Source organism: Eretmochelys imbricata, chromosome 10 (genome assembly GCF_965152235.1).
Source record: "Eretmochelys imbricata isolate rEreImb1 chromosome 10, rEreImb1.hap1, whole genome shotgun sequence".
NCBI lineage: Eukaryota > Metazoa > Chordata > Testudines > Cheloniidae > Eretmochelys > Eretmochelys imbricata.
The window spans coordinates 80,347,086-80,369,681 of record NC_135581.1 but is presented as its reverse complement, the minus strand read 5'-3'; the positions used below and the strand labels follow the sequence as shown (position 1 = coordinate 80,369,681).

Below are 22,596 nucleotides of genomic sequence, written 5' to 3'. Positions count from 1 at the left end.
GAATAAACTGTTGCTGTGTAGTAATGCAGTACTGCATCTGCCAGCACCCAAGAGACATACGGTGACTGTTAGCTGAGCGGGCTCCATGCTTGCTGTGGTATGGTGTCTGCACAGGTAACTCAAGAAAAAAGGCGCAAAACGATTGTCTGCCCTTGCTTTCATGGAGGGAGGGAGGAAAGGGGGGGCCTGACAATATGTACCCAGAACCACCAGAGACAATGTTTTAACCCCATCAGGCACTGGGATTTCTACCCAGAATTCAAATGGGCGGCAGAGACTGTGGGAACTGTGGGATAGCTACCCACAGTGCAATGCTCCGGAAGTAGGTGGTTGCCTCGGTACTGTGGACACACTCCACCGACTACATGCACTTAGAGCATTTGTGTGGGGACACACACAATCGACTGTATAAAAACGCTTTCTACAAAACCGACTTCTTTAAATTCGACCTAATTTCGTAGTGTAGACATACCCTAAGTACAATGACATCTACTTGCTAAAGAGCCTTGTTTTCAAATTAAAGTTTATTAAAATGACAAAAATAGAAGTTTCACATATGAAAGAAGAGGGCATACATGGTACAGGCCTTTAGTAACAACAGGTGAATAATGCTTAAGCTAAAGCACATAGGCAGCTGAACCATTCATTAACATACAATCTCAGGGTAAGAAAATCTAAATACTAATGCAAACGTGCTCATAGGCAGCTACAAAAGGGGGGAATAATTCCCTCCAGAAACAAAGAGATGGGCCTCCTCCCGCCTCAAGATGGAACAGGCTGCAATGGTGCAGATTGGTCTAGTAGTCACAGATGGGAGGAAGCAGAAGATTAACCAAAACATTTACTGAGTAATGCTTTCTTTCATTATTTTTAAAGTCTCATTTTGTTGTAAAATAATCAAACTAGAAGACCTGAAGAGCGCAGTGCAATGGCCCATCTGTGTATGGCATTTATTGCTAAAAGACAAAAGAACAGCCACCCAAACAAGTGCTTCTGCAACATAAACTGAAGTAAATGGAACAAAAGTCAATGTATTGTTTAATTTGCAAGGGTCTGCTGATCATTTCTTGGACAGATGTCTAGCTGCTCTCACATCAGTAAGATCCTAATTATTAACAATCATCAGAGAGGAGCATATGAGAAACCTCAGATCTTTAATAGGAACCCTTGAAGCGCTCTGTTAAAAATTAAATATTTGATTCATCTGAATATTCAAAGAAAGTAGATAAATATAAAAACATGTATAAGAATATACTGAATTCCTTAACCATACAGCTCAATCAACTACTATATAGTGACTAATAATTTCTCATTCTAGCTTAGACCAGTTTATTCTTGATATTCTATTCCTTCTACCTACCCAGTGCCTCAGAGTACCAGGAGAGCTCACACTGAGACATTTTATTGTGTTGTTGAAGTCCTCCACAGAGCTATGCTCTACCTCCTAGTGCTTCTTCCAGTTAGTAACTGGAATGAGATATGGACATCTACACTAGCTGCTTCAGACTCAGCTATGAAAATCTGTCACCCTACAGTGTCTCTGTACTGTTCCAAGTATACTTCCCTCTAAGAGGAGAGAAAACTGGTCGAATAGAAATTATTTCTTTAAGGTCACCCATCCATCATCATTCCTTGACTAAATGTTTGTAGCAAGAGCCTTGAGGAAAGTTGGAGATGCTTCCAATTCCTCCTGCTTTGCACACACACATACTTTATAGCTGTTGATTAAATCAAAGGTATAGCACTGGATTTTAGTCTAAGACAAGCTAAACACAAAATACACACTGCAATTCAGTCCAATACATTAATAAAAAAAATTCACCACAGTCATTAAAATCACAAGGCGATCTGTAACGTCTGCCAGCAGCCGTGCCCTTGTGTATGGCAACGCCAATTAAAAAAGAGTCAAAGTTCCTGCTAATGACTCTGAGCTTGTAACAAAAATGTATGAAATCCTGGTAAACTAGCCAAGACTACAGCTAAATGAGAGGATATTCCAGTACACATATGTAATCTAAGCTAAGGCATGGTTGACTGCATACATTTGTGCTACATATCAAAGCTACCATAATAAAGTTTTAGAAAATAAGTAAAAAACAAAACAACCCACACATGCACCTCTGGAGCAATGCTGAGTACAATAAGCTGCGCTCAAGTGCTACCTTTCAGTAGTGTCACCCACAAATGGTATGATTAAGACACATTAAGTACGTTTCAAACCTGATGGGGAACAAGGTTTTATCTGTACAATATCCACTTGAAACTGTGCAACACAAAACCCTTGAATCACAATGTTTCTCTCCTCCCCTAGTCTTTTCAGCTGTTTAAATGGCACAGTACTCTCTACTTGAACTTAAAAGGTGACTTTAAAACCATAAAGCTATTATGAATTAGTGAGAAGGCGAAGAAAGGAAGTAAGTTAAGATAACTTTTTTCCTCATTATTTTTCTCTAACTGTACTGACTGAGAGACTTGTTTTCTAGTTGAATTCATTTTACAGGAATGATGATGTTGCTAACCACAGTTTACCATCATGATCTGCATACTGCTTTCTGTGCTAAATATTAATAAAGGTTAGCAGGTTTTAACCCTCTGCCAAATAAAACAGATACCTGCTTTGCCAAGTAAGTCCACATGAAAATCAGATTTGGAGAATGAGATTCTCTCTGTGAACTTCATATAAAAAAAGACAATCAGCCCCTTCCCCTAGCTGCTACCCTGCTAACTCAGTTTGGAATCTTAAAAGTCAAACTGGATTCTTTCTGTTTTACACCATCACTAGTTATAAAGATTCAACAATCAGAAATTTAAGATGTCATTTTTGTTGCTAAGGCACCAGAAAGAATAGAGGCCAGCTTCCCCCATGATTATGTAAGGAGGTAAAACAGGGCTTGTGCGGTGAAATAAGCAGATCCAACTACAGATGCTCAGGGAAGAAACCTGGGGCTGTTTTTACATAGCAATTTTTTTTTTAACCATAACATCCATTCAAAACAGCTCTGTAACAAGTTCCAGAATAGATCTTTCCATGCAGTTATGTCAGAAGCCCATATCTGCAAGTAAGGAAGCCAACATATAACAAATCAATCCACAATGACAGTCAGACCTATTCTTTTTAAATGGCTTGCGAATACCATATTACTCAGACCCCCTCTCCATGCATGAATCACAGGCATTCATAGTTAAACAAATTCAGATGCACTGCAGAAATACTGAATGACAGAAACCTCCAGTACTCTGATTCAAGCACTGATGCTCCACGAGAGCTCCAGTCAAAGCTGTAGGGGAAGATTCTTCAGTGGGAGCATCAGTCCCTCTGCAAATCTGCTCTGGAATTCTCGGTCACAAGCATGAATTACACACTAGAGGTCATTCCTCACGTTTGATGGAAAGTCATCCTCCAAGACATCCCTTTATTTGCTAGGAGAAAACAATACTGGCAAGGAACCTCCTGAAGGGCATTTTGAGTGTGAAACTGACAGCATAGTCACTCTCCTGCACATAGGGACAGAAAGCTTGTGTAGCAGGGTAAATCTAGGAGAATTTGTCTGGTATGCATACTAAAGAAAGGTTCCCTTGTAGCCTCCCTTGGTGATGCCTCCAAATACAAAAGTGTGATTTTGTAAACCAATTATTTTGGCCAGTACATAAATGGGTACCAAGGGAATAAGTATGTAATAAAAGCCTTAGTACATAGACAGACCAGACACACGCAGACACCTGAAATGCATCTGTGAAATGGTATCAAAAGCTCCCTGCCCAGTTAGGAGACTTAGGCTGTGATTCTGCAAATGCGCACTCACAAGACTAGTCACATGGAGTTCAAAGGAACTACTCACATGTCTAAAAGTTAATCGTGTGCATAAGTCCTTGCAGGACTGAGGCTTTATTTATCACAAAGCACTGCAAAGAGCATTCTATACTTCCCAGAGTCAGACATAGATTTGTAATTCACTTTCTACATCAGATTTCCATAGGAAATTCTGAATGTGGTAGGCTTTTTTCCCTGACATTTTGGCACAAACATGTATGATATTTAACAGGAACAAAACGAAACAGATGATCGAGTGGCAAAGAAGTAGTTATGAAATGTGTATGGCAAATTTTAGCTTGTAACAAGCAGTGTGTGTGTGTTTGTTTTTTCCAGTTGTGGAAGTTATTTCTGCTTGCCATGACAGTCATTACTGGGAACAACTACCATTATAACTGTCAAGTGAGGATATTTAAAAAAAAAAAAAAAAAAAAACAGAAGAATTTTATAATACACGTAAAAAACACGCTCTCCCCTTATACTTTCTTCTAACAGGCAACAAAACACCTTGACCATAGGTTTTAACAACAGAGAGTATTTCTGTATCTGAGATATTACAGCTAAATTTGTAGAGTGGCATGTGATGGCACTGTATGCTCTAAATCAGGTTACTCCCATGTGCTCTTTCTGAATGTGGCAGCAAGGACTGGGTAGCTCTCCTCTCTAGGGCCCACCACTAAGTTCACTGAGCCCATACCATTTAAAAAGTGTAAGATACCATTCAACATATCAAGAGGATACAATACAGAAGTTCATGTAATTAATGCAAATGGACTACCTAGCAAGGAAGGCTTAACTCATCCAGATGTGGCAAGAGCTCATTGCAATGAGTTACACACACTTTTCTGAGAGCTGCCCTAGCTAATCAATATCACTGCAGCGACATTAAAACAAACCTTAACATTGGTCTTTTGTTTCACGTAAATCCAGTCTCCAAGATTACGGTGATATTAACTATACATCTCATGCACAAAGCTGGGCCTGCCTCATTGTCCGCTGTCTGACAAGGGAAAAACACTCTCTCTGGGGGACTCCTCAGTGCTTTTTTGGAGGAATCTCTTTTGTGAGTGTGTTGTTTTTATTTAACACCTCTGCCCCTCTGCTGTGGTTGGCCCATTCAGAAAGGGCAGACACATGCCTGTCAGGCTGTCGGAGAGCAACACAGAAGCGGGGCTTAGCAGCAACGTTCAATGGTATCTGCTTTACAGAGATGCTATGTTGCATTGGGCTGAAGTTCAGTAACACAAAGAGAAAACCTCCCCCAACCCAGCGAGCACCTGATAAAAGCAGCTTCCCCATGCTCGGAGCTGTACATAGCAGAGGCAACATAGGCACTACAAGGATTTAAATGCAGAATGTTTGCTTCACTCCACTAAAATGGAAGTCCGTGTTCTTAGCATGAAAAATATCAGCTTCAAATTCTTACTCCAATAGCCCATAATATGTGCTAACATAGTTTCAGGGAAGTGGCTTAAAATGAGCACTTCATTTAAAAACAACCTCTTGTTTTTGCAATTGATGTTTTTTCTGATCATGTGAATACTATGGAGAATTTATTTATTATGCTTTTTGCAAAGGGTTAAACTGATTCCATTTTCCAGAGTCCTTGTTTTGCCCCCCAAGGAGATGTTTCCTTAAGATACACTGGAACAACGAATGCTTGGAGAACCCATTTGTGTAAGGACCTTGTCTAGCCATTGCAAAGGGCCATTAAGATGCAGTTCAATCCAGCAGGGGGTACTGGTCACAGTCTGCCGCCTAGAAGAATGAAAAAAAGAACAGAACAGAAATGTGACTTATAGAACTTTAAAAATATGAAGAGATTTTACAGCTACTAAAACATTCTTTCCTGCTTAGACAATAGCCCTGCATGTTACCCCAAAGGAATGTCTTTCTTCTCTACAACAACATGTTTTGTGCATATGCTGCCAAATTGTTTTTACAAAAAAATTAAAAACCCCAAAAACCCTTTCCCCCTTCCATATGCTTTATGATCATGGCAGGAGATAACTGCAATAGCATCTACTTACTACTTAAAGATTTCTGAAAGGAGGCAACATTTGATCCTCTAGATAGAAAGGAAGGCTACTGTCTAAATGCCTTTCACAGACCTTGTCTCATAATTAGATTGGATCGAACACTTCACTGTGTGTGTAATTTAAAAATAAAAATAAAAATCAGGACACTCACTCAACCAAAGAATTGGGTTTTAGCAGCTGGTTAAAGTTCAGATATGGCAGAATTTTTGAAAGATGTATGGGGATCTCACCCCATCATCCAGATGACATCTACACCCACTCTGAAGGTGTGGCTTGGTCTGCAGAGAGGGTTCAGACCCATGCATTGGATCTCTGCATTTCCCACCCTTCCCCACTCCACAGGCTCAGGGTCCCTGTAGGTGCAATAATTGGTGCAGTTATGCTGTTTCCAGGGCTGTTGCGGGGAGGAGAAAAGTTAAGATTTGACCAACTGAATAAAAGGAGCAGCTAAGAAGCAGAACTGCCAGGCACTGTACAAATAAATTTTTATTTCACACACACACACCCCTAGACCAGTAGGTATTTCAGAAACACATCATTAACCTGTAGGCTGCCACTAACCTGTATCTCCTGAACAATTCAAGAGCAGAGAGGTGGAAACTGTAGTGAGTAGATGGAGGAGGCTTAGCCAGAGCTGTTGCCTAGTGGAACTTCTATCCTGTCCTGCCTCCCCTTCCTCCCTCAACCTGCCCTCCTACTAAGTCTTTCCCCCTCAGGCCAAATGCCATTTGGAGCAGGTGATGTGCCTCCACAAGGCTTAAGGGCCATGGAGCAGGGAGAGGAAGGCCAAGGGACAGTGTGGGGGAATCTCTCCTCCTGCTTGAGAGTATCAAGTTGGATTTCAGCTTTTCACCAAGGGAAGGCTCAGGGGGCTTGTTCTGGGGCCAGGAGGCAGGTGCAGCTGTTGCAGAAAAGAAGGAAGAAGAGGGAGAGGTTGGAGATAAGCATACTCTATTTCTCAGCTTAGAACCCATCCTCAGAGTTTTAAGCGTTAATCGTTTAAGAGGAGGAAGTCAAAGCCTCAGTGGCCTTGGGAAAAACTGCTGCTGAATCAAGACCCTAGCTGGTGTTGGGGTAATCTCCGAGGGGCTGCTAGATGAATCATGCAACAGCTATTTGAACTGCAGAATAACAGTGTGGAGACCCCTTCTTCGTTGCCTACATGAGCGAGAGCTGCAACCTATTCTATCTATGAATGTATATCCATTACCCTCTGGTCTTAAAATGGAGACACTGCCTGGAAGGCACCACACCCATTTCCAAATCAAGCATGGCTGACCAGAGTTGGCAGCATACTGTTTGCCACCACAAGAGTGGGTGTATTGGCAGGGTTTACTCTGTGCAGTGGCCCAAGGGTGAGTCTTTTTTTTTTACTAATGGAAGTGTCCTGAGCCACCTGGACAGAAGGATTGCAAGGGAGAGTGGAACAACTGTCTTGCTCATTCTGACATTTCAGTGAAGCACACATCCCCTTCATGGCCAGCATGAAATTAAAACACTCTCACTGAAGTTAAAATGGAACATTTGTCCGCTCCTCAAACACTGGCTGAAAAGGGCATGCCAACAAATAGCTCAGCACCATTACATACAAATCTATTCTTTAGCATGCTGTTTCCCCCCATCCCCAAGTCTATAACATCATGCTTTATTTTGACACTCTATCAAGACAATCAGACTTCACTGACAGCATGTCAGCTTGAAGATGGATTTCAGTAAGTTAGACCAGGGATGCCTTCTGTTGCTTTTTGGCTTGCCTGCGTTAGGCTCTGCTGTCAGAGAAGAGCCTGTGTGTCATGGCCTTCTTATGCAATTGCCCCCCTGATCGCTGGAACACAAAAACACTCAAACATCCTGCCAACAGATTGCTCAACTGGTTAAGCAGCTAAAGCACAGATTACTAAAACAATGCTCTAGATGCAGCTTTCAATGAGATTTTCATATGAATCAGTTCAACAAATAACTGTGCTATGACAAAGACAATTAGATGTAATTTCTCGTGGCACGGAAGCAAATGTTGGGCTTTGCTACAGTAAATGTGAGCATAGAGTTTCACTGACTACAATACTCCAATGAGATAGCCGACTTCCAGTAAGTCACGCTCATCTGGATTTCATTAGTGACCATGGCCAGGAGCCACAGCTGAAATGGTCTGGCCTGGGTGCAGAAGATTTAAAAACAAAATGGACTCCAAACATCTGGAGAGATGAAGGAAGAGAGTAACGTGAGAGGCCTGGGCTCCAGCTGATACTATAGCATCACCCCACCCCCCATTGCCACCCAACCCCTTCTGCTGCAGGAGACTGTAAAGAAGAACCAGCCAGGCATGTCTGCAAGCATATCCTGAGATGGTAAATATCACCACAGAATCTTTAAATAAGGCTGCAGATTTAAAGGAACACCATCAAATAATTATTTTTAAGAGCAGATCTTGTTTTAATCCTTTGCATGTTGTTCTGTCACAAAACAATCTTTATTTTCTGACAAATTTCATTTCCCCCATTTGGCATTAGCAAATATGGTCTTTCCTCCCTTTGTGACTTACGGAGCATTTATAAGCTCTGTTTGCTTGATAAATGCAATGCTACTCAGGATGGCAGTATAAGCTCTGGCATTTATTTTTAACCTGTGCTTTCTGTACGAGTACTGTAGTATTAGGAAACACCACACTGTATGTCCTAACTACAGTGGTCATTATTAATTTGTCCTCTCAATACTCCTTTAAGTTATGGAAAGGACAGCAAACAGATCAGTAATTACAAGGACATTTAAACAACTGCCATGTGGCAGGCAATGAGAATGGGGCAAGAAGAATTTGATTTTACAGTAATTTTTCAACGACCCTAACCAATATCTTAAAATGTAAATTTCCAAGACCATCTGCTTTCAATTTAATCCCACAAGTCCCTGACAAAAGAAATGTTAAGGCTAAACTTAATCCACTAATAAATGCTCACAATGATTCTGCTCATTAGAAACGCCAGCCATCAAATTTAAATCTAACTTCAAGAAATAAATAACTTATAATTTTTCTTACAATGTCCATCTGGATTCACCTACAGTTAAGCTCCAGTTAGAGATCCTGTACTGTCCAGCACTGTAACCAGATACACATCCTCCCAATGAGGAATGGTGCAGCTTATACTATATTGGATTGATCTGCTTTTTCCTCTCATTTCTCCAGTTATGGAAACAAAATTAAAACATTTGAAAAACACATTCTTAAGAAATGCATGCTATCTGCTTTAATAAAACTACTGCTGGCTTAGTCTCCTACTCTAAAAGCAGCATATAAAGACCTTGTTGAGCACTCTGACTCCCAAAATCAAGGACTGCAGCATGCATGATTTGTGGTAATAAGCACAAAATGTGCTGTCTACTGAAAGATGAAGACAAAAGATCTGACCTGTATTCAGCTCCCCAGCCCTTGACAAAGCTCATTCGGATTGTGCACATTCTGGTCAGCTGATACACAGCCTCGAAACCCTGATTCACAGACTGAGCCAAGAGGGCTGCAAATTCCTGGTTGTTAAAAATCTTCAAGTTGCACCCTGTCAGGAACATGACAACATGGCATTAGTGTAACTAAATTAAGAAATCCCCTTTCTTTCTGCCTAAGGAAAGAAACCACTTAACTCTGCTCTCCCCATCCCCAAACCATATTACATTATGGACAGATTGCATAAATAAGAAGCAAACTTCTAAAAGAAATTAAGTTTGGTTATAAATGCAACACCCCCACAATTCAACCCCTAAAAAAGTAAGGAAATACCAAGTTATGGGCCACAATGCTGAACCCTACTGCCCCCTCAGCATGTTTATGTTGATGAAAACAGACTGCATCACCACATGGCACTTCCTTCTACCTCCAAAGGATAAAGAAGGTGCACTACACAAAGCACATTCATCTCCTCTGCATTACAATGCAAACCTTGATTACAACCTCAACTCTTAATATTTGCTAATTTTTCTGACAGTGTAATTAAGGAATTAGTAGAAATGTACAAGCTAAAAACAAAAGAAACCATAAAAGCTGAATTTAGATGGTATCCATTAGCAAAAGTCATCACCACCCCATCCTGTAGAGAGCCAGTTGCCAAAATAGCTCTTGCTGTCAAAAGTCAGATGTCAGGACTACACTATATAGTTTGGTAGCAAGTACTATAGTTAAGAATGCGGAACTGTTTCAGTTATAACACTCTTTTCACTTGTTCATAACGTTCCAAGGATTTCCCCTTTCAAATTGAAATTTTCCATGATTGGTCCCAGCTGAAAGCTAAAGAAGAATCCATTCAGCGGGTTTTGAGTTCTGGGTAGTTGAAAAATAACAAGTTTCCCAGAGTAAAACATTATTGCCACACTTTTTTTTAAACCCAGAAAACTTAAGTGCTGGACTTAGAAACTTGGCACATGACGAGTGTTCATTTGGGAGTATGTCCAAGTTTGAAAAACAAATGCTTGGATCAAGACGAATTATAAGTGATTAAAAAAAATGACGCTTGAGCATGCTTTGTGAGCCTGACCATAACTCATATTGTCATCTGTTTGGGGATCAAGCCATTTTTGCTGGGAGCATGTCCACATGTAGGGGCCCGGCGGCTACAGGACCTGGCTACCCATTGGTTGAGTCTGTAAGAGTTCCACTGGGAAAATCAAGGAACAGGCCATCCTAGAATAAATCTTGCTCGAAGATATATGGCAGCTTGTGTTCAGTAAGAGGAGAAGCTTCAGAGAGAGCAGATCTGGGGGCAGGGAGATGCTCCATTAAAAAGAGAGAGAAGAGCCAGGAAAAGGCCAGTGAGGAAGCCAGGCAAAGCACATACAAAGAGGTCCTGGAAAGGAAAGACAGGGCAGTTTGTATTACGGGCAGATTGCCCAGTTGTTTAGGGTTCATGGGCTGGAAACCCATAGCATGTAGTGGGCATGAGTTCCCCCTATGCTGCAACTCTCTGAGGCTGTTTGGAGATCAGAAAAGGCTGGACGCTGAGCCCAAGAGGAGGGCTAAAGACCGTGGTGGAGGAGTGCAGACCTGCAGAGGAAGGTCTGTGCCAGACACAAGCCTGGAGCAGAAGATTGGGTTGTGTTTGCTTATGAACTTCAATTAATTTTGGAGCCTGTGACAGAACAAGGAGTAATGGTCTCAAGTTGCAGTGGGGGAGGTTAAGGTTGGATATTAGAAAAAACTTTTCACGAGGAGGGTGGTGAAGCACTGGAATGGGTTACCTAGGGAGGTGGTGGAAACTCCTTCCTTAGAGGTTTTGAAGATCAGACTTGACAAAGCCCTGGCTGGGATGATATTCTATGATTCTAGTGGACTCTTGTGATTTAGCCAGAGGGTTAAGTCACCTCAGCAACCTAAAAGCACTGGAAGCTGCTGGTGAACTATCTGAGAAGGGAAACTGAGGCCATGGATGGGCCCAAAGCCACATCAAGTGTGTGAACCCTCCAACAAAAACCCTATCTCAAGGGTGGGCTTGCTCATTATTTCCAAATATTATTTTCTAGATACTTTTGCCATAAAAATTTTATTTTTGAAAAAGCTTAATATGCTCACACCCCGACATAACTAACGCAACCCACCCATGTATATCTGACACAAGGTTTATAAATGTATTTTTATTTTCTAAGTAAAGCCTATTAAAATCCCCGTGACTTTTCAGTAGGTTTTAGATAGATATAAGTACTACAACCAAGACAATGAAATTGCCTCTTATGTGGTTTCCCTAGAAGAAGAAGAACATAAAATAGAAGTAGGAAAATAACAGAGAAGAACATAGATGCATGTAAATTAAAAGGATTTTCTTCATATATTCATTCAGCAAAAGGTTTAAAAACATTTACTACTACTATTGTATTACTTATTTGTATAGTACCAATAGTTTGCAAAGCACATCCAGACTAGGAGCCTGACTGTGTTCTTGCTTAAACGAATCAGAATCTATTTAAGGTACCTTACACATTTACCTTTATGAACCTGGACACTGGTGATGATGGCTGGATATACAGTAGAAACTCTCATAACAGTAACTTTACCCTTCATGCTATCAAGGAACACTGCTGAAGTTGTGGAGATGGCATAAAATAGGTTTTAGGTTTCTGATTACTATAAACAAATAGTATTTATCAAATCCAGTTCATTTTGTTGAATAGCTCAACTTCTGTATGCAGAGCTCCCATTCTTCACATGTAAATGTTACACAGGACAGTGCATACAGCATAAGTAAGTAAGGCTAGGCTTGGTTACCTGGTGGAATCTTGCAAACAGTTGCGGGGTGCCAGCCGTAGCGTTGGTTACAGTTAGGAGACTGGACAAAAATGGCACTGTCGCTAAGGCACTCGGCAAACACCTCTCCTCCAATGTAGTACAGCCTTACTCCTCTTCCTAGAAAACACATGGCACAGCTTCAGTTTAGTCAGTCAGCAATGAAGCATGCAGAAAACATTTATCATCTTCAAAACCTCAAACATTTGGAAGAAGAGTTTTTAGAAATCTGGTTTACTTCTGAATCAAAAAGGGAGGAATCAAGCAAGGTCAGTGATGATGGGAAAAGACCATAGTAATTTTGTTTTCAATGGCTGTTGGGAGGAACAAACTTCTGTGAGGACTTCAAGCTGAGAGAAGTGGAAGAGCAATTTATGAAGCCAGAAGTGCATTCTCCAGCCACATGATCCTTTGCAGCATGCACTGCACAAATCCGCCACTTTGAGAAATGCCTCCCCTTAGCCACTCCGATATTCTCCATATGAACATTTCATCAGTTCAACATATGGTTTTCAACCTCCTCCTAGAGTCACCACAGATGTATGGCACTATTTTAATTGATTTAGAATAAAATTATATAAGGCTTCTCAACCGTTACGTTTAGCCTGAGATAACATTCACTATATCCTGATATAAAACGCTTTAATTCCCATGGGAAATACATAAATGAATATAATAAATACAATCTGAGTTGAAAAATCCTAAGTTTCAGGTATCAGTCTACGTAACTCTGATAAACCTTTGCTGTGCTCTCACACTGCTAGTGTGGAAACTTTGCATTCAGTCTTGTTTGAAGCATATGGAACCTGATGAATTTAAGGATTAACTTTAGACTCTTGGGATTTCTCACATCAGGAACCATTTTAGTAATGAAAAAATTAAACACCTGGTAAGTGAAGGAGCCACTGGTTTTGCCCCAGAGAAGGGTACAAAGAAGAATAAAATCTGGTCGAAGAGGGTTTGCTTTTCTGGCAGGAGGTAGGAAAACTAACTTGCACCATTAAGTCGCATTTGAAGGGCCTAATACTGCCCTCATCAGCGTAAATGGGGAAAACTCCACTAACTTTTACACCAGTTAACCAAGGACAGAATCGGGCCCTAACTTGCTATTTAACATTCAGCACTGTCAGGACCTGAATCTCCTCTTGCTTTCCATGGTGTAAATCAGGAATAGCTCCACTGAAGGAAATGGAGTTCTACTGCTTTAAAATGTGTGTAGGTGATGGATTATCTTATAAAAGCCTAGATAGGGCCCACTGAATCAACGGCAGTCTTTCCATTAATTCCAATGAAATTTGGATCAAGCCACTGCTTTCTATTCATGAGGGAACAGGCATGAAAGAGTAAAAACACAAGAGATCTCTCATAAAATTTAGAAATAAATTTCTTATCGATAGATACAATTCAGCTTCTATGATGTATAATAAATCCATTCTAAAATATCTTTTTATTTTACTGTTGTAACATTAATTTTACTTTTATATTATGGAATTTTAATATGTTAAAATAATGAAGATACTTAACTAAAACTGATCAAGTTACACAGATGGCTGATTTTAATCTTCAGCACTCTGTATCCAACTCTCTACACATTCCCCTCCCACTCAACAGATGGTAACAACAAGAAAATAGGCATTACCAATGTGTCGTCTTGTGAGCTCCACGGCTGCGTTTCGGTTCACATTAGACAATAAGCCAAGACAGAAGCGTTCTGAGTTAGAAGGGTCGGTGAAGCCATCCACGGTCATAGAAGGCTGTGAAGCATGGAATGTCTCCCCTACTCGCTGGTTGAGTTCATAGTAGGATATAGAGCACCAGAAAGCTGGCTCGCAGTAGGTAACAGGCTGCAGATCTGCACAAAGCAAAACAAGAAAGAAATCAGAGAAGTCCTTTGAAGAAAATGAAACATTTAAGAATATTATTCAGCTCCACTGCCTGTGTTTATTTAACAACCAAGCTTTAATTACTTGACAGATTTTAATGGGTTGCAGCAAGAAAGTTACATCAACCCCAAAGCAGTTGGCATGCAGAATAATCACAAATAGCCAACATTACCACTTAACTGACTTCATCTTTACCACCTATAAAACTGAACTCACATAAACAATGAAAACACAACGTTAATTTCAGGTAGCTACTGTGCCTTACCTAAAATCAACGGGCTAAATTCTGCACTCAGTAAGATGGATGTAACTGAGCAAAATTTTGGCCCACTGGTCCAGCTTCTGAGTTCACTGGCCCTAGTTTTAAGCCTGTCTAGCTCCACTATCTTCAGTGGAGACACTCCTGATTTACACAAAATGTATGTGGGATCCGTGTCAAGGTTACTGGGAATACTTATTTCTCATCATTCTTCTATCTGGAAAGTTGTAAAAGGGAAATCTACTTTCCTTAACAGATAACAAGTCTTTGGTTTTAGTTTTGTGGCAGTGGTTTGATTCAGCCGGTGGGCCCAACTGAAACTGGTTGCACCATCTTATTGCACCGAGTGATTCTGAAGAGGACAGTACTAAATATGCAAGAAGGGTGTGATTGTAAGAGTAAAGAAATTGAAATTCTTCTACTCCTGCTAAAGTCAATTCCAGTAACAGTCGACAGTAATTTAATCTCCTCATCCCCATTCTAAGCAAGTGAGGATATCTTCAAAACACCCGATTGCTGCTCCTTAGTTGGGGAGAAGATTTAATAGTGAGCAACAGAAAGCACCATCTTTCCAGCTCCTACTGCTAGGTTCCCCCCTATGGTATTTCTTCAGTGCTCCAGGCACAGGGTTATAGAGACCACCAACTCTGACAATCAAAGACAGGCCCCACCTCTCTTCCTCCTCTCCTTGCAAAGACGAGCAGCCCAAGAAGATAAGTTCAGTGTCATTTCTTATATAAAAGATCTGTTACCAGCTCCTTAGAGAAAATGAAGCTGCTATCCAACTATATCCTGTTCAAGTCCACACTCAGCTATACCCAAAAATGCAGCCTTCACACTAGAACAGTCCAAATGATCCTTGCATTTATCTGAACCAGAAAGACAATACAAGTGTTAACATATCCCAGTAAGTGGGATACAGATGTGAGGATAGCCACATACCTCAAAAACACCAGCAGCACCATGTGGAACTGCTCCTCCTCCACTGAAATCAATGGCAAAATTCCTACCGAGTAGAGTGGCAGCAGGACTGAGCCCTATTTTATACTCCTCTAAACCAGAATGAGTACCAGTACAGATGCAACATTCTTTCACTGTTTCAGGTATTGTGTAAATAGCGCCCTTACTTTCCTGAACATTTAATGTGTATCCTCACCACTCAGTGGTGGGTCTCATATTAATAGAGTACCAGACCAGGAGACTTGAGTTCTAGTCCCAACTCTGCCACTGGCCTGCTAGGTGACCTGGGCAAATCACTTCTCTCCACCCTGTGCTCAGTTTCCTCATCTGTAAAATGGGGATAATGATATTGGCCTCTTTTGTACAGCGTTTTGAGATGTACAGATGAGAAGCACTAGATAAGAGCTAGGTATTATTACTCTGCTGATTGTTGTCCTCTTCTCCCACTTCCACAGAAGCCAGCACCAGTTACTGCTGATAGTCTGTAATAACTTGCACTGTAATAACTTATCTCCACAATTTTTGAGGGGAAAGCGTTCTCAGGGCACCCGACAACCTGCTGCTGGTTCCTCAGGAGATGTGCTGTCCAAGTGCCACAGCATGCCAGGAATCCAAGCAGCAATGTGAAGGCAAAGGTCCACTCTGCGAAAACCACTTGACCCCAGCAAATCCCAGCCAAATCCAGGAATTTTGGAAGGGTGGGAGCCCATTTTTATCTTTTTCTATTGAGGGGCAACCTATGCTCCCTTCAGTGAACAAATTAAAAGGAAACTACTTCCCAAGCTAAGGCTGACATTTCTGCTCTCCTAGGTGGTGTATGCCTGCCTGCATAAGGGAAAGTGAGGCCCAAAGGAATCAGAGTGTAACCCTCAAAGCATAAATTAATAGAAAGTAATTCCATAAAATAGAGTATTTACATACTTACGGGGGGCCCTGGCCTCAACTGACGAGATTTTTATTCCATAACATTCTTATGAGCATAAAACTTAGGTTTCTTCAAACTTAAAGCAAAAAACCTTTGAATATTTCCCCTCACATGTTCACATGCCATTGTACAAATCCACGAGTCATCAAGTACAATACATGCTGTTCCTTTTCCACCTCTGCCTTTTTCTGCTATGTTACTCATTTAACTACTACACTGGGATTGCCATGTGTCAAGCGTGTGTCTACAATTTTCACCGATTAGCAGTTTTGGACTACGGCACCTATCTGTGAGTGTTGTAACCATTCTGACAAATGGATAGCAAAGAGCACTGCTAATCAAGGTAAATTAGATCATGCTCATTTGCTTTAAAAAAATCTATGCTTGCTCTTATCCAAGAGCAAACATTTCTAAATGAGAGTCTATTAAGTTTCATAAAAGCAAAACAAGTTTTTAGCCCGGCAAGCGGTATCTTCAGAGTGATGCTGCCCTTGGGTTGTAGAAGCATCCTCAACCTGTGGGACTGTATATACTTTTGTGGTACTTTCCTTCAGCAACCACCTCCACTTGGGTTGTGTCTCAAGGGGACTGCGGGTCCCCACTGAGGAATGTACGGAAATTTCACTTCCAGCTTAATTTGCAATTTGAGGAAAGACAGAAACCAACAAACTCACCACTCATGAATCTTGTTGGAAATGCACTAGTCTCTAAGAAATGCAGCTGAATGTTTAATGATGCTGCCTTCCCTATGATTGTGGTATAAGGCTTAGCCTAAGTTTTAAGCCACCATGGAAAGAGTGAGTTACCTCTTGAGTTAGAAGTGGTCTGTATGTATCATTTTGATTTTTATGGATTTGGTGCTCACGCAAGTAAGGAGTTGTAGTAATGCTAGAGCCACACAGTGCCCACAGGGACTGTGCAAACAGCTAAATAAAGGATACATCGTAACCAGGTAAACCCTCCTTCTATCTTCCATGCACGGCACTGCCAATCCATTTAAACTCTGATACACAAGATGCTTGCTTTTTCCTGTCCCAAGTCCCTCTCATGAAAGGATCCCTATCATGCTGAATCATGAGGTCAATAAATGTCCCGAGCACTGGGATGAGACCCATCAACTTATTCTCCCATAATCTCTGAGCTAGACCTCTAGCAGTATTTCTGTTGGCTCAGCTGCAGAGAACAACTGCAGGCTCTTTACATCAATCTAAGTAAAAATATAAAGTGAATTGATACAACAAATCATTTCATGCTATTCCCAGCACTCACCCTGCAGTGAGATCGGTCACTGAATTTATCTCCGATCTTATTTCATGGAAATTTGGTGAAGTACTTGATACAACAAGATGGAATGAGACTGGTGGCTCCTTTCTGAAAATTCTTGCATCAAGCAAGGAACAGCACTTGTAATGTATGCTCAGAGCAGCTAGCATTCCTCCTGTATATACTACACAGAGCTTGCTGGAAACCCAGCATTTTTCCCACTCCAAACTTTGTGGGGGAAATGGCAATTTGAAATGTCTGGTCCAAAAATTTCACTTTTCCACAGCAAATATTGAAAATCAGTCAAAACAGAAGTTTCTCAAAGGTGTGAAAAGGTTAAAAAAACAAACAAACAAACCCTACATTTTTTCATTCTGTTTTTCAGTTGGAAAAAAGTGTGAAAAGGGGTTTTCCCATCACCCTTTCCTCACAATTTTAATGTAGGGGGGCGGGGGGAACTCCCGAAAATCCAAAAACTGTCAATTGAATGTTTAAGTTTCTCAGTTAAAAAAAAAACAAAAAACAAACAAAAAACAAAACAAAAAAACAACCTGACATGAGATGACAGTCAAGGCAAAAATTTATTTAATTTTTGAAATACTGACTATTCATTTAGAATCTACCAGTAGGGAAAATTTTATCAAAATCGATATTTTTCTGTGGAAAATTTCAACCAACTAATGATATTCAAGAACTACATTAAATTACAAAGATGCTGGCCAGGAAGGTCTGTACTGGACTAGGGCAGGTGAGCAGAAAATATTAAAGGCCTCTTATTTCAGATCCTAACATTTAGATTAGTTATTTTTCTTTTGTAAGGCAACACCATCACTGGATTCTCAGATGAGACAATCTCTGCCAGAAATTCTGTATTTTAATCCATATGTACCAGTTATGGCTGCCACATCTCTAACTTCATCCTTAAAGCAAGACAGAGAGTGAAAGCAAGCGAGACTGTGAGCACACTCTCCTCATTATCACTACATTCTATAACCACTGAACTTTCAGAAAGGCTTGGGAATACCACTTTTTTTTTTGTTTGTTTGTTTTGTTTTTTTTGAGTAGCAGCGTTGCACCACAGAAACCAGCTGAGGCCTGTATTACTAACTCATCTGACCATATGGTATGTGGTTATTTCACTTGCAGTGTGTGTCTGTGTCAAGCCTCTTGTAGAGCCAACACTGAGGAAGAGGACAATGGATTTCCAGTATACCAAACTCCTAGATAACAATATGCATATCCAATTCTGGCCCTTTGCTGTATAAATTCCCTGACCTCAATCTGAATATCTACAGAGCACCAGTAGCCATAGATTTGTTTTGGGGTTTTTTTTTTAGTTTAAATAAAAGAAATAGGAGATCACTTGGTATTCGTAACTTTCACTAAAAACGTGTGCTTGACAACTAAACCTTTGAACCAAAAAAGTTCTTTCAAGTGGACTCCTTGCCAGGTGCACTCACATTCCAAAACATTCCCTCTGATCTGGAGAGACCATCTGCAGTGCTGGGAGAAGAGAGTTCAGTTCCCATGGCCCATTCAGTCCTTGGCTTGTCTGCTGACACTGTCAGTTGAGGGAGGAAGTGGGTTGGGTTTTTTTTGTTTTTATATTGTCATCTACCCTGTAACCACCACCAACTCTTCATTTTGGGCAGATCACCCAACAGCGTGTAGATGGCAGCAAGCTTTCCATCACTACTGACACAGGACAGGTTTGATCATCAATGTGTCATTTCACTTATTTTAAAATTACCCACAACTCAACACCCCACAATAAACTTTAAAAAAGATATGTATTTTTTGAAACCTCCACTTGCCAAAGAACAACAAATGTTCATCTTGTAACTCCTGGCTGTGTCCTTTTCATTTTATTTCAAGTTATTACACTTTCTGACTCCAGTTTCAGAGACTACAAACGGATTACTTGTGGTTAACATGCTTTGGCTGCCCTTGTTTAGTCTTTGCTACCAGACACCACATTAGACATCCTACAGACCAACCAGCCAAGCAGCACATTTTAATAACCATTGCCTTTGTTGGAAAAAACATGCACTGAAGCCTGATTCCTAGAGACTCCTTACTCATTTGGGTGAGGTGATTGCTATCTGCAGCAACAAAAAGCAATCCGGATTGGGGTTTTTGTTGTTGTTGTTGTTTAAAATGTTGATAAGAAACATGGGAAATTCCAATTGACTCACAAGCAGCACACTTGAGCATAAAGGATGCAGTCAAAGAAACCAAACACCCAAAAAAACCCTCTTCCCTCTTAGGCTTTGACAGTTAAGCCAAGAAAAATGTTAGTACCACCCAGATATATATATATATCCAGCACCCTCTTTAAAAAAAAAAAAAAAAATTGACTAGCCCGAGACATCCAAAAACAAGCCAGCCAATGCCTGAAATTCTGAAGTGCTGTCAAGATACTCTGTGCCAGGGCTGTAAGCATATGTAAGCTTTGTGGCTGTGGCATTTTAAGAGTAATCTGAAGTAGTCTGTGCCTACTGGCTTAAGTAACATTTAGAGAATGGATCCTGCAGTATGCAGGGTTGTAAGGGTTTTCTATGATGGTGACTGCTCAGAGTAATTTCAAATGGGGTGAGCTCAACAATATGGTTAGATCTGACCCCTCTGTCAGTCTGCATGAAAATACAGAGCACCATCAGATACACATTGAAGAGATAATACAAGTTCAGAAATACATTCTCAAAATCTACAAGGCTTATCTCAGGGAATTATACAACCCTGATCTCTACATCTTTAGTTTTCCTCTTATTTATTATTTTAAATATCTTTAGTTGACAGGATGAAAACAGAACCACTGATGTGTTGGTATAATGCAATGGTCTGGACTATGCTCTTGGTGCCTACAGATGAGCCCAGGGCTGCAGAGACCTACACTGCTGCCTAGGTCCCCAGATTGAATTCGGCTGTTCTGGCCAGTGCAAAGGGCCTGCCTTAAGCCCATCCCTGAGTTCAGGTAGAAGGACATACACGGGAACCAGAAGGCTTGCATCAGCAACATAATGGTCCCTGACCTCACCTTGTGTGTCCATGGAGGGGTCAGCTACTATCTGGCCCTAAGCTCTTCAGTGCAGGGACTGTCTATATCTGATAGGAGTGCTTTGCACCCTGCAGGACCAAACCAACAGAACAACTGATCCGGTACGTGAGCACCATTATATCGACAGTCATCAATTCAAGTATATTGAACTCACTTCTGTAATCTGCCTCTCTCATATTTTAAGTGCTTCAGCACGCCACCTGCTTTTTAGCCTACTACTGTTTCTTCTTTCCACCCTTTCCCGGTCTCATCTTCCCCACTGTGCTCTTGTGCTCTCCAAAACTCCATCATGCAACATCCCATTACCAATCTCATCCCCTACTCAATTATCCCAATACACAAAATTTATAAGGAGAGTTGGGTGGCTAGGGCACTAGCCTGGGATCTGGGTTCAGTTCCCTGCTCCATCAGACTTCCTGTGTGACCCTGGGCAAGTCAGTTAGTCCCTCCGTGCCCCAGTTCCCCGTCTGTATGATAGGGATATTCGCACTGCTTCACAAGGGTGTTACGAGGATACAATTAAAGATTGTGAGGCACTCAGTAAGATAATGGTGGTCAGATAATCATCTTAGATAGCTAATAAGCAACTAAAATTATATAGGTGCTTCCTAGAAGAGAGAGTTTAATTTAAAACACCTTTATTAAAATAAGAACCAGCAGGATGCATTCCTGGCAAACCTGTGTGATCACCAGATCATATTTTTGTTATAGCCCTCACACTCATTCACCCTGGCATTCCCCCCCACCTTTTTTTTTGGGTCTGTCACTGCATCTTGTTTTATATCCAACCCTATGTTGTAAGCTCAGATCTCTGTACTAACTTTGAGCTACCGTGAATCACTGTTGCCATAATAATGGGAATTAGCACAAAGAAGCATTAAATAATGCCACAACATCAGTAATGTCATCATTAATATATACTCGATATGCCTAGCATTATAATTACACACGGTTATGAAGACAGCACACTTACCCAGATTATTATGTGCTGGGGACATAGGATTTGGAGATAAATTTGGAGAACCTGAAAATCAAGATGATGATGGTTAAGCTGGTAACTGCATAGAAAAAACAGTAAAACAGAGACATCAGTGCTGACATGGGTTTTTGGTTCTAAAGATCAAACCAAGGGCACTTATGTTTTTGGTTTGAGACTATTGTGTTTGCTGCTTAAACCCAATGGATATATATGAAATATGTAACAATCTTGAAATTCTTAAGCATCCCATGCCCCAGTTGAACTTCATTCTGTGATCTGGAAAAGTGAGACTTGCAGTTTCCTCAACAGCCAATTATTATTTATACAGGCTCAGAGATACTATCATTATGATACAAAGTAATATTGCTAAGCATCTTCATGCTGCTCCAGGTCTTCACTTACAAGAGACCCGATTTTCAAAACTGTGCACGTAGGCATGTGTGCTTCATTTGCATATGCCATTACTATGACTGCATGTACCATCATGGTAACTACACACAAAGGTAACTACTTAGACAACTACAGCTTTGATTTTCTGTTGCCCTGCACCTTATGTATTTATTTACTCTCATGCAAAATTATTGCAAAGTGAACGTAACTCACTATCATAAGTATGGTAGCATGTTATGCTCACTTTGCCCTGGTGTAAATTCCCATATAGGTAAAGGCCATGGAGAATCAGGTGATCAAAGGTAAATTTGCATGCACAATTACCAGAGAGTTGTAGTCTTTATCATTCTAATTCTGTATGGAAAATATGCACATTCATTTTGAACAGCTGAAAGAATTTGTTCCAATAAAAAAAGGAGGCATTACACTGGAGCTTTGCAAGAAAATATGAAGGCTTGGCAGGTATGAGAGCACATTGCAGAACCTTGCCTTCCACTGAGCTCCGTTAGCTTTTTTAAAAATCTGTGCTTATAAAAAGAACAAAGTCCATGACGTTTGAGGGAGTGGAGGACCCGCAGAGAGAACAGATATAGCATTTGAACATAAATTGGGCATTTATGGTATCTTCTCGGCCAACTCTGTTCCAGTATTTTATCCCCAAAGGCCCTATTTACAGTCCGGATGTCAACCACAGTACCAATAACTGCATGCACAAAAATGGATTGTGTCAGTAGGCTCACGTTTGATATGGACAAACAAACCCACGCTTG

General features: G+C 40.7%; 1 protein-coding gene across 4 annotated transcripts in view; it reads right to left on the bottom strand.

Annotated features, from left to right (window-relative positions):
* Nucleotides 1-506: 506 nt before the first annotated feature.
* The window catches only part of SMAD3 (SMAD family member 3), a 104,608-nt gene continuing 82,518 nt past the window's right edge, over nt 507-22,596 (bottom strand). For 3 of the 4 annotated variants that reach the window (XM_077828177.1, XM_077828178.1, XM_077828180.1), the window contains 5 exons: nt 21,431-21,481; nt 13,749-13,961; nt 12,092-12,229; nt 9,254-9,398; nt 507-5,569 (listed from right to left, as the gene is read on the bottom strand). In XM_077828177.1, coding sequence (XP_077684303.1) covers nt 5,446-5,569; nt 9,254-9,398; nt 12,092-12,229; nt 13,749-13,961; nt 21,431-21,481 — 671 coding nt within the window. In that variant the 3' untranslated portion in view covers nt 507-5,445. The remainder of the gene's footprint in view (nt 5,570-9,253; nt 9,399-12,091; nt 12,230-13,748; nt 13,962-21,430; nt 21,482-22,596) is intronic. The other variant, XM_077828179.1, reaches the window with a different exon arrangement.